Source organism: Branchiostoma floridae, chromosome 16 (assembly GCF_000003815.2).
Source record: "Branchiostoma floridae strain S238N-H82 chromosome 16, Bfl_VNyyK, whole genome shotgun sequence".
NCBI classification, from domain to species: domain Eukaryota; kingdom Metazoa; phylum Chordata; class Leptocardii; order Amphioxiformes; family Branchiostomatidae; genus Branchiostoma; species Branchiostoma floridae.
Window position 1 is genome coordinate 11126816 of NC_049994.1, and position 13569 is coordinate 11140384.

The 13569-nt window shown below is 38.4% G+C and overlaps 1 protein-coding gene across 3 annotated transcripts; it reads left to right on the forward strand.

Annotated features, from left to right (window-relative positions):
- Positions 1-2887: 2887 nt before the first annotated feature.
- Positions 2888-10432, forward strand: LOC118403271 (myosin light polypeptide 6-like). 3 transcript variants are annotated; one of them, XM_035801915.1, is made up of 7 exons: positions 2888-3009; positions 3114-3141; positions 5564-5701; positions 6098-6268; positions 6881-6958; positions 7569-7600; positions 8992-10432. In XM_035801915.1, exons 1-7 carry the CDS (start codon positions 3007-3009, stop codon positions 8998-9000), a joined length of 459 nt encoding a protein of 152 aa, XP_035657808.1. In that variant the 5' UTR covers positions 2888-3006; the 3' UTR covers positions 9001-10432. The 3 variants fall into 3 exon arrangements, with proteins under 3 accessions (XP_035657808.1, XP_035657807.1, XP_035657809.1); XM_035801914.1 differs by lacking the exon at positions 7569-7600 and adding an exon at positions 8064-8101; XM_035801916.1 differs by lacking the exon at positions 7569-7600 and having other exon boundaries at positions 8992-10430.
- The last annotated feature ends 3137 nt before the right edge of the window (positions 10433-13569 follow it).

The window sequence follows — 13569 nt, forward strand, 5'->3', positions numbered from 1 at the left end:
ACTTGGAATTTTTCCCGATCACGTGATCGATAAGCCATGGCATTCTTGTGATCACGTGACAGATATGGTTGTAAGGGGTGCTGCTGATTCAGGGCAGGCTGCCAATCAGAAACACTATTACGGGGGCCTACAGTAAGGGAACCAAACGGTTGAGCCAAGCAGCTTCTAGTTTTAGACACAACGGACTGGGAAATTCCGCGGGTGCCAGCAGCGAAGGATATTTTTATTCCACTGTAGCTTGCATGACAATATAGCAGGCGCATCATGTGGTATTGGGTTCAAACTTCAATGTATATCATATGCATGGTGTAGAATCGTTGCAACTTAGACGGTCACAATTGAACTTGTATGGAAGCGTAAATGCACGAGGTATATTTTGTGATATGAAGTTTCATTTTGTATTTCACACAAACCGTTTGCAATATTGATATGCATCGAGGTCACGCCTCTAAGCTGTTTTCTAGAAACTTTTTTTCCAGAATGTTCCATATATAACGTATTAATGGTTCACAAACATATTAATTATAAAGTTACAAATGACCATCTCTTGTTTTCAGGACTACTGACCTACAATGAAAGTGAACGAGGAAAACTTAATTTGGTCATGAAATTTGGTCCTGATATAGATAAATCCGCTGAAATTACAAGATGCCCATGTTTGATGTTCATCGGTGTTTGAATAGAAGTGATCAAATTTCTAGAAACCGTGACGGCCAACAATAACATCATTTGAACACGCCGGGTGAGTGTTTGCAGTTGAAGCAACATACAAAATGTATTCCGTATTGCCATTTATTGCCATTTAATACGTTGTTAATGTAGAAAAAAATCTGGAAAGGACAAGCCTCGAAATATGCAGCTTTTAATTATTTTGTCCTATTTTCGCAATAGGTAAGAATCCTTAAACATTAATGGATCTGTATTAGAATTTTTTCCAAAAGAATGATGACGATATCTGTTAGGTCTATAGGGTATACATCTTCCCCTCACCAACTTATAAACAATTGTACATAACTTTACCAGTTACGCTATTCATAAATAAAAGGACCGGCGAACTCTTTAGAAACATAACGTTAACGTCTTTGACATGGCATTGCCTTACCGAGGTAAACATGCCAGTCTTTACGAACCAGTGCAATATGATAATGTCAATGCACAATACAACATAGACAAGGGGAGGGACATTGCTCAGCACAAATAGAGACTACAATAGCTGTGCTAACATGGGGGCACAGAAAATCTCTCATGACACTACATCAGCAAAGAAAAACCCTCAGTAGCGGAGGTTTGCACGGCCGAAGCGACACGCACGCCCTCAGCTGTTGGGTGTTTACAGAGCGCTATCAGTTGTCGAGTAGCGACAGGTCTTTCACCCTGGCCACAAGAGATGCGGTGCCTGGCAAGTTTATTAAACAGAGGCGGAACAGGCAACAGTGAAACCACTGCTCTCAGACCATTTCAGATAAGAAGGATAGAAGGAAAGCAGAAAAAGTAAATAATAAGAAGTGAAAGCAGTGAAGAAAGGCAGGAGAAGTAACCTTGGTATGTCAATGTCAATTTTGAAAGGAAACAGATACTGGTCTGAACTGCTGTGAAGTCATCTTTTATAGCGACATCAAAATAACACACAATTAACACACAATTTAGTGTCCAAAACAAACACGTGCAAGTTACAATCTTTAGATAGATCCATATTGGTCTAAATGTTTTGCTTTTTTTGTTTAAACGTTGTTTCCTGCGAGAGAACCTAAAGCCAGATGAACCGTCATCAATGTGAGTGACTCAACTGCTCCAGACACATCACCTGACTATACGCGCACGTCGCGTGAGCAACTTCTGCGGAACTTTCGCGGTGACAAGATTAGGATATGCTACTAGGCTGAAGGTACACTGAGAACCTTGTGGCCACTTTAGACAGACCGTGATTGAACAGTTATATGGTCGTGCGACTGTTGTTGTCCACGTCGTCTCCGGCGACAGTATTTTTAGGCTGTCTAAAGAGGATGAAAATAGTCGCACGACGGTTTTTTTCTCGAATGACCGTGCGACCGCCTCAGACCTGGTCGTGCGACCCTTCAGCCCCGTGACTATCCTCGCATGTCTAAAGTCTAAAGAGGAATCGTCGCCGGCGACGGAAGTGGATCATATTGTTTTCTGTCCGGAAAGGAGGAAAACTACTAGCCAGAGTGCCATCCTCCGTAGTGACCGATGGCTCAGTAATTTCGTTTGCTAACTCCGTAGTGACCGCTGGCTCAGTACTTTCGCTTGCTAACCACGAGCGAGCGAAAGTACTGATCCAGCGGTCACTACAGAGGATGGTACTCAGGCTAGAAAAACTACAGCATTTTATCAGTAAATATACAAGTAGTCATTAATGGAAATGTATTTTTGTCATAATACAGAAACTGACTGTTCCAGCACAGTGACCTGCCACTGTGTGGCTACATCCTTTTCATGCCCCTATTGAGGTTATTTATCATTAGCCTGACGTCCTCAACAACGCTTGCATCTATATGTGCAAACTGAAAGGTTAGGTGTGACGGGTCGTTTAGTGTAATATAACACTACCGGTAAAGGCAATAACCAGCTGCTGCCACGCCGCGTGCCTGCGAAGCTGGTGTGTCTTCAATAACGTTACACCGAAGTGCGATTATCTCTGTCAGTCAGTCTATATACCGGCTATAACGGTTATATATACAATAGAGAACAGCACGACAAGCTAATTCTGAATGTCCCAACAGTGCAGATTGCACCGTATGCATTACATTCTAGCAACGTCCTTGATTCTAGCTGTGTCAGACTGTCTGCAATCCGCTATGAGATCTAGCTCATGTGCACAAATTATGAGCATGGCCCTTTCGATCGTCTACTTGTAACGTGTATTTTGTATAAAAATCGCCAGGTGTCGCTCCTACTTGAGTTACAATTTCCCCTTTGACCTCTCCAATCCCGACAACCTTTACTACGTACTTCCGTTCTGACACCGCCCAGACTGCCGCAGCGAAGATGGTAAGACTCTTAAAACACCTTAAATAAGTCCATTTTTGACGTTCTAAATCCCTTATTGTCATCATCCCGTTACTTACAACATTATTCTTTCTTTCTCTCTCCAGTCTTACTTTTCGGAGGAGCAGATTTCAGGTAAGAACCCGTTTTGTTTCCGCTAGAAATCATGTTGGCACGATTTTTGTCCTAGCTGTCTGTCAACTTACTGTTTGAACTGAATGCTAACTTTTATGCATATTGATCAAGCCATACACCAAGAACTATAAAGCAGCTTTGAGTTTACTTAAGGCTTAAAAGCAATATTAAGTTTCAAGGCCTGTAGATGTTCACCTTTCTCTTTATTTGGACGTTGTACTTCTGTTTCTTTGAGCCGGCTAAATTTTAGGCGGGCCAGACCCAAGGTAGATCTAAGAAGACAGAAAGGTAAAAGATACATGTACTATTATTTTATTGACGTCTTGGTTGAAAGTTAGCGTTAGAATGGTATTACCTAGTCAATGATAAAAATTCACGAGTGTTGGCCAGGTATGAATCATATGAAATTATAAACCAAGACCCCCCTAAAAGGTAGTGAAATGGTATAACCTGCGGTGACGTCATAGGATGTACAATATCCAGGTATTTGGCAGACTGGTTTCCTATGACCTCCGTTTGCACTAGTTACCATATATGGCTAAGGAATGCTTTAGGGTGTACACAAGACTTCCCCCAGTTTGTGTACCCTTAACGAGGGAGAATTCAAATGTGCCCTTAGTGTATACTAACTGAAACGCAGAAGGGGCGACTTTTTACCTTGATACAACCATGTTTAAGGGCAACCATATGATGTTCCCATTTCTGTTGTATCATTTCAATGATGTAACGTTTATGGGAAGGATAATTTGTGGCAAATTTCGGGACTGAGAAAAGTAAATAGGAAACAGCATGCAAGAAATGTAGACGTAAATAAGGTTTGATGTGCTAGCGCCACTTGTGCAAACGTCAGTGGTGAGTGCATGCTGTTCTCTCTGCATTTCTTTGCTTGTGGGAATTATACAATGTGTGAGTCATAGTGCATGCAAGTCACTGCCATTTGCAATGCTGAATTATTTGATAGGAGCGATCGCTGTTGTTGTTTATATCCGGCATATTCAATGGCTGGTGCCTACCAGGACATGAGTAGATTGGATCTCAAATTGATAGTTAAATTAGCAGATCAAATTACTGGTTGATATGTAAATTAATCTTGTGCCAAACACCTGCTTTTTACCTACCCCTTAGGGAGTAGTATTGTAGAATTTTTGTCTTCCTCTCTCAATATCATACATAGGTAACACTAACCTAGTAAGCATCTGGAAATTTGAAGGAGAAGAACATTAACTGAGGAAATATAAGACAGAAGGAAGTGACATGTACATATTGCATTTTATCTTTGTTCTTGTTGTTTTCTTGGCCACAGTAAGCTTTGTTGTGGCAGACCATCTTGCCTTGGTTATTTTGATTAAACCCTTCATACTGAATCATAGATACATTTGATTGAAAGCTCAGTAATGTGATAAGAGTAGTGGGTGTATTAGATGAGTGGGTGGCTTGGTATTGAGTATTACAATGTACCCCCATAAGGGGTATAATGTTCAAGTTGATTGAGTCACCGCAATATCATTAGTGCACATGATACAGGATTAAAAAAGAACCCTTGTAATCTTAGGAAATCAAATCAAGAGGTTTTCTCATGATTTTATCTCAGGAAATTGAACCTTACACCTGAAGATTGATTATTTCATTTGATGTCGTCCCTAAAGAAAAGTCTTTTTTCACTGAGGGTTTTATATCAGCTCATATTAAAATCTGGCTTATGACCCTTGTTCAGCCAAATTGAAAATACATTGTACCAACACAAAACAAAAACAATTCTGTCATATGTGAAGTTAGTATCATGAAATTAGTATCAGGACAAAATGCTCAAGTATCTGGAAGGGATAATTCTTAGTCTACATCATTTACATGTACTTTGATTAGTTGTTTTGTAGATTGAAAGATACTATCCTAAACTGAAATGTCAAAAGGAAAGTCTGGTACACACAGTTTCAGGGAATGAATATAGGCATGCGTATTGTTCTTTTCCTGAATTAGTTGTTCAAAATACCCGAGAACCATTGAGATCAATTGGTGTGGACTAATGATATTTTTGTTTGACATTGCCACACCCAACATTCCCTAGGGCCCTTTGATCACACACAGTTATGTTATTTCAGTCCGTTATATCAATTACCTTGGAATACTACAGGATAATGAAATAGCAAATATAATAAACAAATGTAATTTTACAAAATGAAATTACAATTGCTAAAACGATGTAACAATTCTGCAGAAAAAATTCCCTTTTCATACATGACCAAATTTCCAGAGTAAAGTAAAATCAAATAGGTGATACTGATACTGATCTTACTCTATTCTTTTGAAGTGTCCTGCACTGCATATTTTCATGTACATTTGAAGCCAGCTGGTACATGTGTATTTGATCAGCCTTGACACTGTGAAGGTGAACCTAAGGACTGTTGTTGTTTTGTTTGTGCAGAGTTCCAGGAGGCCTTCTCCCTGTTTGACAAGAGGGGTGATGGAAAGATAGACAAGGGCCAGCTGGCCGAGGTGCTCCGGTCTCTCGGTCAGAACCCCACCAATGCCGAGGTCAAGAAGGTCTCCGCAGAGTTCAGAGGTGAGGGGTCAAGTTCAGAAAAATCCGCTGTTTTATCCTTTAATGTTGAAGTTATTATTGTATTCTTGAAACATTTTTGGTATTTTAGTTTGTGGTTTGTGTGGTCACTTTTCAGTTTTCTTGTGTGAATTTGTTGCACCCGCTATTGTTTCAGCTACAAAGGCTCAAAGTGTAAGATGTGAATTTTAGCTGCCATTTGTTCAATAAATTTGCAGTTCCAACTTTATTGTTGATCATTCCCATTTGGTTGGGGTTGGCTTTCCCTATGTATGAGGGCCCACATTTTTTGTTGAGAATAGGCGCATGCACGTCTTGCATAAAATTAAGTCAGTAAATGTACACAAGATCTAAACTAAGTAGATCATAACACATCTTTTACATCCTCTCCATATATAGACAACTCCAGGATCAGTTTTGAGGAATTCCTGCCCATCCTTGAGGCCTTTGCCAAGCACTCCAAGGAGGCGGGGTCCTTCGAGGACTTCGTGGAGGGTCTGAAGGTTTTTGACAAGGACGGCAACGGCCTGATAGTGGGCGCTGAGCTGCGGCATGTCCTCACAACTCTGGGTAAGATTCTGGGATTAAAAAAAAATTTCATATGTTTGAATCTTTTTTCTTTGCAGCAGTCTACACACTCACTTACTCACTAGTACTAGTGTTCATCAAGTTCTTTACGTAATGTACACCTAACCTGTTAGTGTAACTTTTCCCAAAGGTGAATTTGAGCCTTGCTAATAGGTGTAGATTGTACGTAGGCAACTCCATTGTACACATACATTGTACATGTTTGATATCATATGGTCAGCTCCCCAATCTGACATATATGTATGCTACAAAGTTTGCAAACCAAAGTCCTGAAATATGGATCAATTGTACAGTATCAACAATGAAAAAATGTACACTTTGAAAAATTCTGTAATGTTGCCAACCGTCTGCATTTAACCTTTTCAGTACGGCCTAACATTGTCATCAATACAAATTTTTCCGAAGAAAAGCAACATCTGTAGGGAATGGTTAAAAGTGAATGCTACTGTTTTGTTTGCAAAACTGATTTGTACATGTTTAAAGAATATAGTAATTCCATTTTCCCATGTAAAATTTTATTGATCTACAGTTTGCTTACTTAGCAATGTCTTAAAAAGATCTCATAGTTTCCTCTTTCTCTCCTTGAACCTTCAGGAGAAAAGTTGACTGAAGAAGAAGTAGAACAGCTGGTGGCAGGACAGGAGGACCAACACGGCATGATTAACTATGAAGGTAACAGCAGAAACCCCTCTATTCCGCATGGAACATTCCTGATCACACGTCCTATCCCCTGTAAGAGTCATTCCATTTTAGAATGCAGGGGAGGGGCAGGTTTGAAAAAAAGGACTTTGGAATGTTAAAGATCATAATGGCAGTGACTTTTGTTACATGTGATTTCTTCTTCTCTTTGGAAATATACTCAAAGACTTGCAAATATGTCTGTTGTGTTGTCAGACTTTTTTGTTGTTTGAGTTATATTGTTCTTTTTTTTTAGGTTTGCAAAGGATATACTTGTAGAACGTTTTAGCTCTTGTTTCTGTTTATGTTGTGTGAGTTATTTTATGTAAGGTAACAGTTACTCAACTGTTTAATTTTATCCAGTTCCTTGAGTAATTGTTACCTTGCATATCGTATTTTCATTGGTGTGAGCTATTATGTTCTGTTAAGTGTGTACAGGTTTTAATTGTAGTGTAGCCAGTGTAAGTTCTTGTTTCCATGTAGAGGTTTTTCCTTGTTGTACATTTTATCTTAAACTTTATTTCTGTCTTAGTAGACTTGTACAGTTTTTTTATTGTAGTGAGTTTTGTTTCTTGTTTCTGTATTTCCCCGTCTTTTGTCGCAGAGTTTGTCCATGAAGTGGTATATTCACACAGGGTAAGGAAGCATGTGCACGAGTTGTGCCTGCTGTAAGGGAAATGATTTTAACCCTTGTGATACCGACCACTGATATAGAAGTGTTTACTCTTCTCAGTTGCTAGGATGACAAAGGTTAATGGAAAGTGGTACTCCTCATTTTTGTCCCTTCAAAATCTGAATGGTTTTGAATAGAAATCTAATATTCTATGATATATATACTAGAAAAACTTAGAGATAATAATTATCTTGCACTATGTATTGAAAAGGGTACATATTTCTGTTATTGTGAAACAAATGTGTTTTATGACAAACTTTAAAAGCAGACTATGACATGAAATGACCATTCACATGAAATGTGAATGGAAAGTTAAAAATGTCCCAAAAATCAGGAGTACCATTTCTTCTAACTTTTTGTCCAGTTTGATCATATTAAAGTCATTCTTCATGTGTGTGACATCTATTAATTCTACCCCACACCCAGAGTTTATCCGAATGGTTATCGCAGAGAATAACTTTAAGGTAAAGCGGTGGCATGAACGTATCTGCTATGTAGCATCGCATAGCCATGCCGTAAACAGAAAATGATAAGCATTTTGTTAAAAAGTTAACAGTTTTTTCTTCCAGTCTGCAGTTTCCAAACAAAACTTACACCCCCTTTCAAAGCCTTTTCACTAGACAGTGTAACCACTGAACAACAAAATGTTTGACAGGTCGCTCAACAAATTTCGTAGATAAAGAACACATCTTTTTATGTCTTGTATGATCTCTTTTAAGTCATACTTTTACAACATGCCATATTCCATTTATACAGTCTAGGATTGTACAAATGCAATCTCTGTCTTTCTACGGTTGCCAAGCGATCTCTGTCTAGTGGAAAGGTTGCCTTCATGAATAAAAATAGCTCTGAAGGAAAGCTTAAATTGCCTAATTAACATGTGATGCACAGATCTAGAAAGTTGTTGACTTTTACTAACTGCATGGTATCAATACATTAACCATCCATGCTGTTATGAATAGTCAATTTCTTTGTTAAATGTATTCAGCAATACACAAAATATTAGATTCTTTTCTAGTGTTTTGCTTTTTGTTCATGAAACAGTTTGTGACTGATTCTGCTAGGTTTAGGTTAGAACATGATTGATTAAAGTGTTTTGCTCATCATTTGCAGTAAACTATATTGGCACCCCAAAATCATATACAATGCATCCATGTGGCTCCTACATTTGTACTCACATATTGTACAGTACTTGGAACTTGTGGCTTCAACAAAAAGTGGTAAAACCTATCATAAGTTTTGCCTGAAATGTTTTGGCAACACCACAAGGGAGGAGACATAGTGATATACTATGGACATGATAAATTTCTATGTGATGATGTTTATATTTGTTTGTTTGTTTGTTTGTTTACAGAGTTTGTAAGGATGGTGGTGTCCAACTGAGCAACGCCATGTTTGACGAGAACTGACGTGATCAACTGACACAAACAGCAAAATCACGGAAGAGAGGCCAGACCAGTCGACTTCTTCATGATAATAGATAAGAAATGCCCTATTAAGTATTAGGCTTTGGCTTATAATTGATAAACTAATTTTGATAATCAAATTGATGATCAAGTTGCTCACATTTTAAGAATTGAGCAGTGAGAATTTTATTTGGTCTAAATGTTGACGTAAATTGAATTGTATTTGTAGTCAATCCTCATATATTTTTTTTACACTTGTACATGTAGATGTACATCTTCACTTGTGTAAAACATTCCAATTCCTTAAAACTTTGTGTGTTGAATCTTGTAACATTGTTCAGCTTTTCTAGACTTGACTGATTTCTTGCCCTTTGGAGACAGTCTATAAGACCTAAAGATTGGCCTAGAGCGGAACTACGGAAATTTAGCAAATTGTGTCAGTCACAGAAGGCGCTCTCCCCAGGTTAACTAAAGCTGGACTGGTCTGGCTTCGGAATGGTGCGAGACTTGAGGAAACGTACATTGACCTTGACCTCCACTATAGGGTGGCTTTATGAAGACTAGTTTTGATACCTACACAAGAAACTACAGTACATACATAATCTCCAAGCAGATCCTACTGTAGCATAAGATAGTATCAAAAGCTGCCAGAGGAGTGAAGCCGGCTTAGGAGTGTGTTTCGCTACCTCTTGGCTGACTACACTCCTTGGCCAGTTTGGTACTATTTTATGCCATTGTAGGATCTGCTTGGAGTTTAGTACATACAGTCTATGTGTGATGTACTAGGACATAGTCATTACGTAAGTGTAACTTATGCAAATCTGCTTTGATAGCGTGCTAGAATAGAGGTCTGAAAGTGGTGTACAACTTAAAGAAAAGGTTACCATCACTGTTACAGGTGATAGACCATATATTTTATTTACTTTCTTGAGGTCATAGATAATAATAGGCTTATTAGGACTTCTCTTCTCGACGTTGTTCCAAATGAAAACATTGTGGTACTTGAAAGTGTTCCCTACTAGCAATGTCACACTACGACTGCTGAAATGAAAGGACGTACATGTAAATGTATGTATTTCCATGCTGTAGCATTACTGTTTGAGATAAAAGAATGTTCCCCCAGATATCGCATTTTAAAAATATGTATAAACCTTGACCTATGACCTTAGGCTTTCACCTATGATCTATGACCCTCCAGATAATGAAATATGACCTTCCTATCATGAACAAGGATCTGTCTTGAATGTGAAAGTTATGCTAATTAGCAGAGGTTGTACATTGCAGTTTATGCCGTGGCAACTTTCCTTGCTTTAAATTTGCTCTGTGCTTAGCAAATTGAAACAGGTGTGGTAGTTATGTAATAAAGGTAAATAGTAATCTTTCTATGGATTTCAGTGTCTATTATTCATGTACCCTTATTTCTGATTTTGTCAGTTGATTTGGGGTGAGAAGATTTTTTGGGCTTGTTTTGATTTAGAAAAGTATGTTACCCGTATATCTGTGATAGTGTTCGGAAGAGAAGATGTACTGTCATTACTGTGATGAGAGTCTTTGATTAATCCTTTGGAGCCTGATTGAGTTGTAGCTACACTGGTAGAGTGTGTGTGTGTGTATGTGTGTGTATGAGTGTGTATGAGGGGGAGCTTTGTGTGTGTGTGTGTGTGTTAGGTACTTGTTTTATGAATTGTAACAAACTGGTTGCACACTGGACTTCATACTTAATTGTCTTCCCTCCTGGACTCTTAGCAAAAGATTGAGGTAACAGGACTGGTCTACTTGTAAAATAGGGGGTGGGGGTCGGGGGTGAGTGGTAGTAATCATGTGGTTCACAATAGGTTCATAACAAATGTAGTTCATAACAGTGTGGTAGTAGTGGTGGTAGGGGGGGGGGGGGTCTGCCATTCTAACAATCATGCAAGAGAATCCAACACCATAAGCTGAAGAAGAGCACTCTTGGCTGTACCCCAGATGAGTCCTCGGATAGTCAGTGCTGAAAGAGAGCCAACAAACAGGTAACGTTATGCAATATGCCCTAAATAATTCTGATTTTGTCTGCCATGTCCAAATTATGCCATTGTGTGTTTTTGTGGTTTTTATCATCTAGGAAAATTTTGTGTAGGTGAATTTTAAGGGCTTTCATTATTTCCATTTCACAAATGTATTACATGTAGCAGTTATTTGGTGATGCTGGTACTTCTTAACAGTTCATATTCATTTTGTGTTGTGTAATTGGGGATTTGTATGAAATAACATGTTTCTGGTAGAGCACTTTCCATATCTAAACATGCTGATGGAAAAATGCATACAATACTATGAAATTTTACTGTTTGTTTTAACTAATAGAAGTAATTAATGCCATTTTTTTTAACTTGCGGCAAAGTCAGCTTTCATCATGATAAGTTCAGAAAAACACACAGTGGAAAAACAGTAACATTTCCTAAGTGCATTTCAGTATTGTATGCATTTTTATGTGTTTCACTCACTGCCCATACAATCCAGCCGACCTGTCCAAAGCTTCCAACCTGACTAATCAAGACCATGTGATCCAAAATAAAGCCAAAGAATATATTTTTGGTCTAAATGACAAAACAAAATCAATGAAATAATTGTAATGGCCTTTATTCATGATACATTAACCAAATGAAAAACAAGCTATGGGGTATTTGCCAACTGAACCCTTGTGCCAAATATCACCTCATTTGGCTGAAAAATGACAGTTGAATCCATATGTCCGATTGACAGAAGAAAAACAAGAAGACACATCAGCAAATTTTAAAACAATATATTTAGCTTACATATATACTTGTGGTATTGAATGAAATATGAATATATCATTGGGGACAAATATCAGCTTCTGACCTGAAAACAGGCCCGAGTCGCCCAGCCACTTTCTGTTAGGGAAGTTCATTAAACCCGGTTACGTCTCAAGAGCGCCGCTAAGCGGATCAACGGGATATGGCACCCAAGTAATGTTACCAGTACGATATTACACGGGATATTTATGAGCGACTTTCAGCAGCCAAGAAAATAAATGCAACACCAAATCCTAAACACGAAGACCAACTGTTACATTATGCTGACCAAGCAGTATGTAGCCATACTTGCAGCGCAAGACTACGAATGCACGCCAAATAGCAATTACTCAAGCGACTGCACATGGTTTTTGAAACGGTCAAACGTTTCAGAGGACATTCATCAATTTTTGTCAGTGACACTAATTAGGAATACTAATGGCTTATCTGTACGTACTAGTATGTGGTAACAATTAACGTTAACTATCTACTTATTGGCCAAAGAGCACACAAAAAAAAAGATATTTGAAATCCGCTCGACTAGGCCATTGGCGTTTTCACTGTGCTATTCAGCAGTCAATTAACGGGAAACTAGTTTAAGTCCCATAGATCATATTGTAGTCAATACGAAATGAACACCAGTGAATGTAGTTCTACTTTATTCCGCTAAGTATTGGTGGCGTCGACGTCTTAAACCGCAAAGAGGTAGAGAAGTTACTAAAACAGGAAAATTGAGTACGCTTGAGTAACGTTTTATGAGGAAAATCGGCATCATTCAAGGCGCACTGTCTCATGATAACAATAACCGCGCGTGCATCCATTTCCACCAGTTTTCAAATGAAGAAAATGGACGCACCAGTCTGTTACACCATCTTCTAAACCTTTAAAACAGAACGAAGTTGTAATAACCTCCAGAAAAATCAAACATAGAAGCTACCGTGCTACGTCATCTTTTATTAATTTGAAAGAAGAGGAACGACCTAATTTCGAAGTAGATCGAGATCGTAATGACGTTTTCTGACTGATGGTCTGGTTTCTCTCATTGTCCCTGACCCAATATAAACAGATAAATAGTTAAATAAACGGCCAAAGTTGTTAAGGGAAAATAGATGATGTTCACATTAACCCTAAACCCTTTTATTATGTGTAAGATATGATGTATACATGAATGTAGGTGGCGCTTCAACGGGCGCACAAGTGTCAAATGGACGGCTCGCGTTTCACTTAAAATTGACCTTTTTCATGCAAACTAGTGTCTTAAAAGTCATTCTGGGTGTATGTAAAGGTGACCTGGCCTATTTGGGAGAACATATTTCGTTTTTTAAGCCCAATTTAACGTTTTGTATTCCGGGACTATATCCCCTATTTAGAGCCCAAACTGCAGTACCGCTCCCGGCCGCCTCCAGAAAAGTAGCCAAGACGACCGTCAAATTGCCAAATTTCGCTCTTTTCGGGAATGAGCGAATCGCGAAAGGCTCGTAAAGGGGTTTGGATTTTTGAATATTGGACAAACTAACTTTGCTTTTGAAACTGATATTACATGTATTTGAAATTGAAAATGGCAATATTTAAGCTATATGTCACAAGTAGGCCTATGTTTGGTCATAAATGACACGTTTTCTTTACAATAATAATAATAATAATAATGATAATGATAATGATAATGATAATAATAATAATAGCCTTTATTGCACATTCATGCCCTATCGGGCTAAGTACAGGCATATAGATACA

Bases quoted from the DNA above. Each gene is read 5' to 3' on its own strand.
- LOC118403271 (XM_035801914.1), top strand. The intron at 3,142-5,563 runs GTAAGAACCCGT...TTGTTTGTGCAG, and splicing joins TTCGGAGGAGCAGATTTCAG to AGTTCCAGGAGGCCTTCTCC. The intron at 6,959-8,063 runs GTAACAGCAGAA...CCCCACACCCAG, and splicing joins CGGCATGATTAACTATGAAG to AGTTTATCCGAATGGTTATC.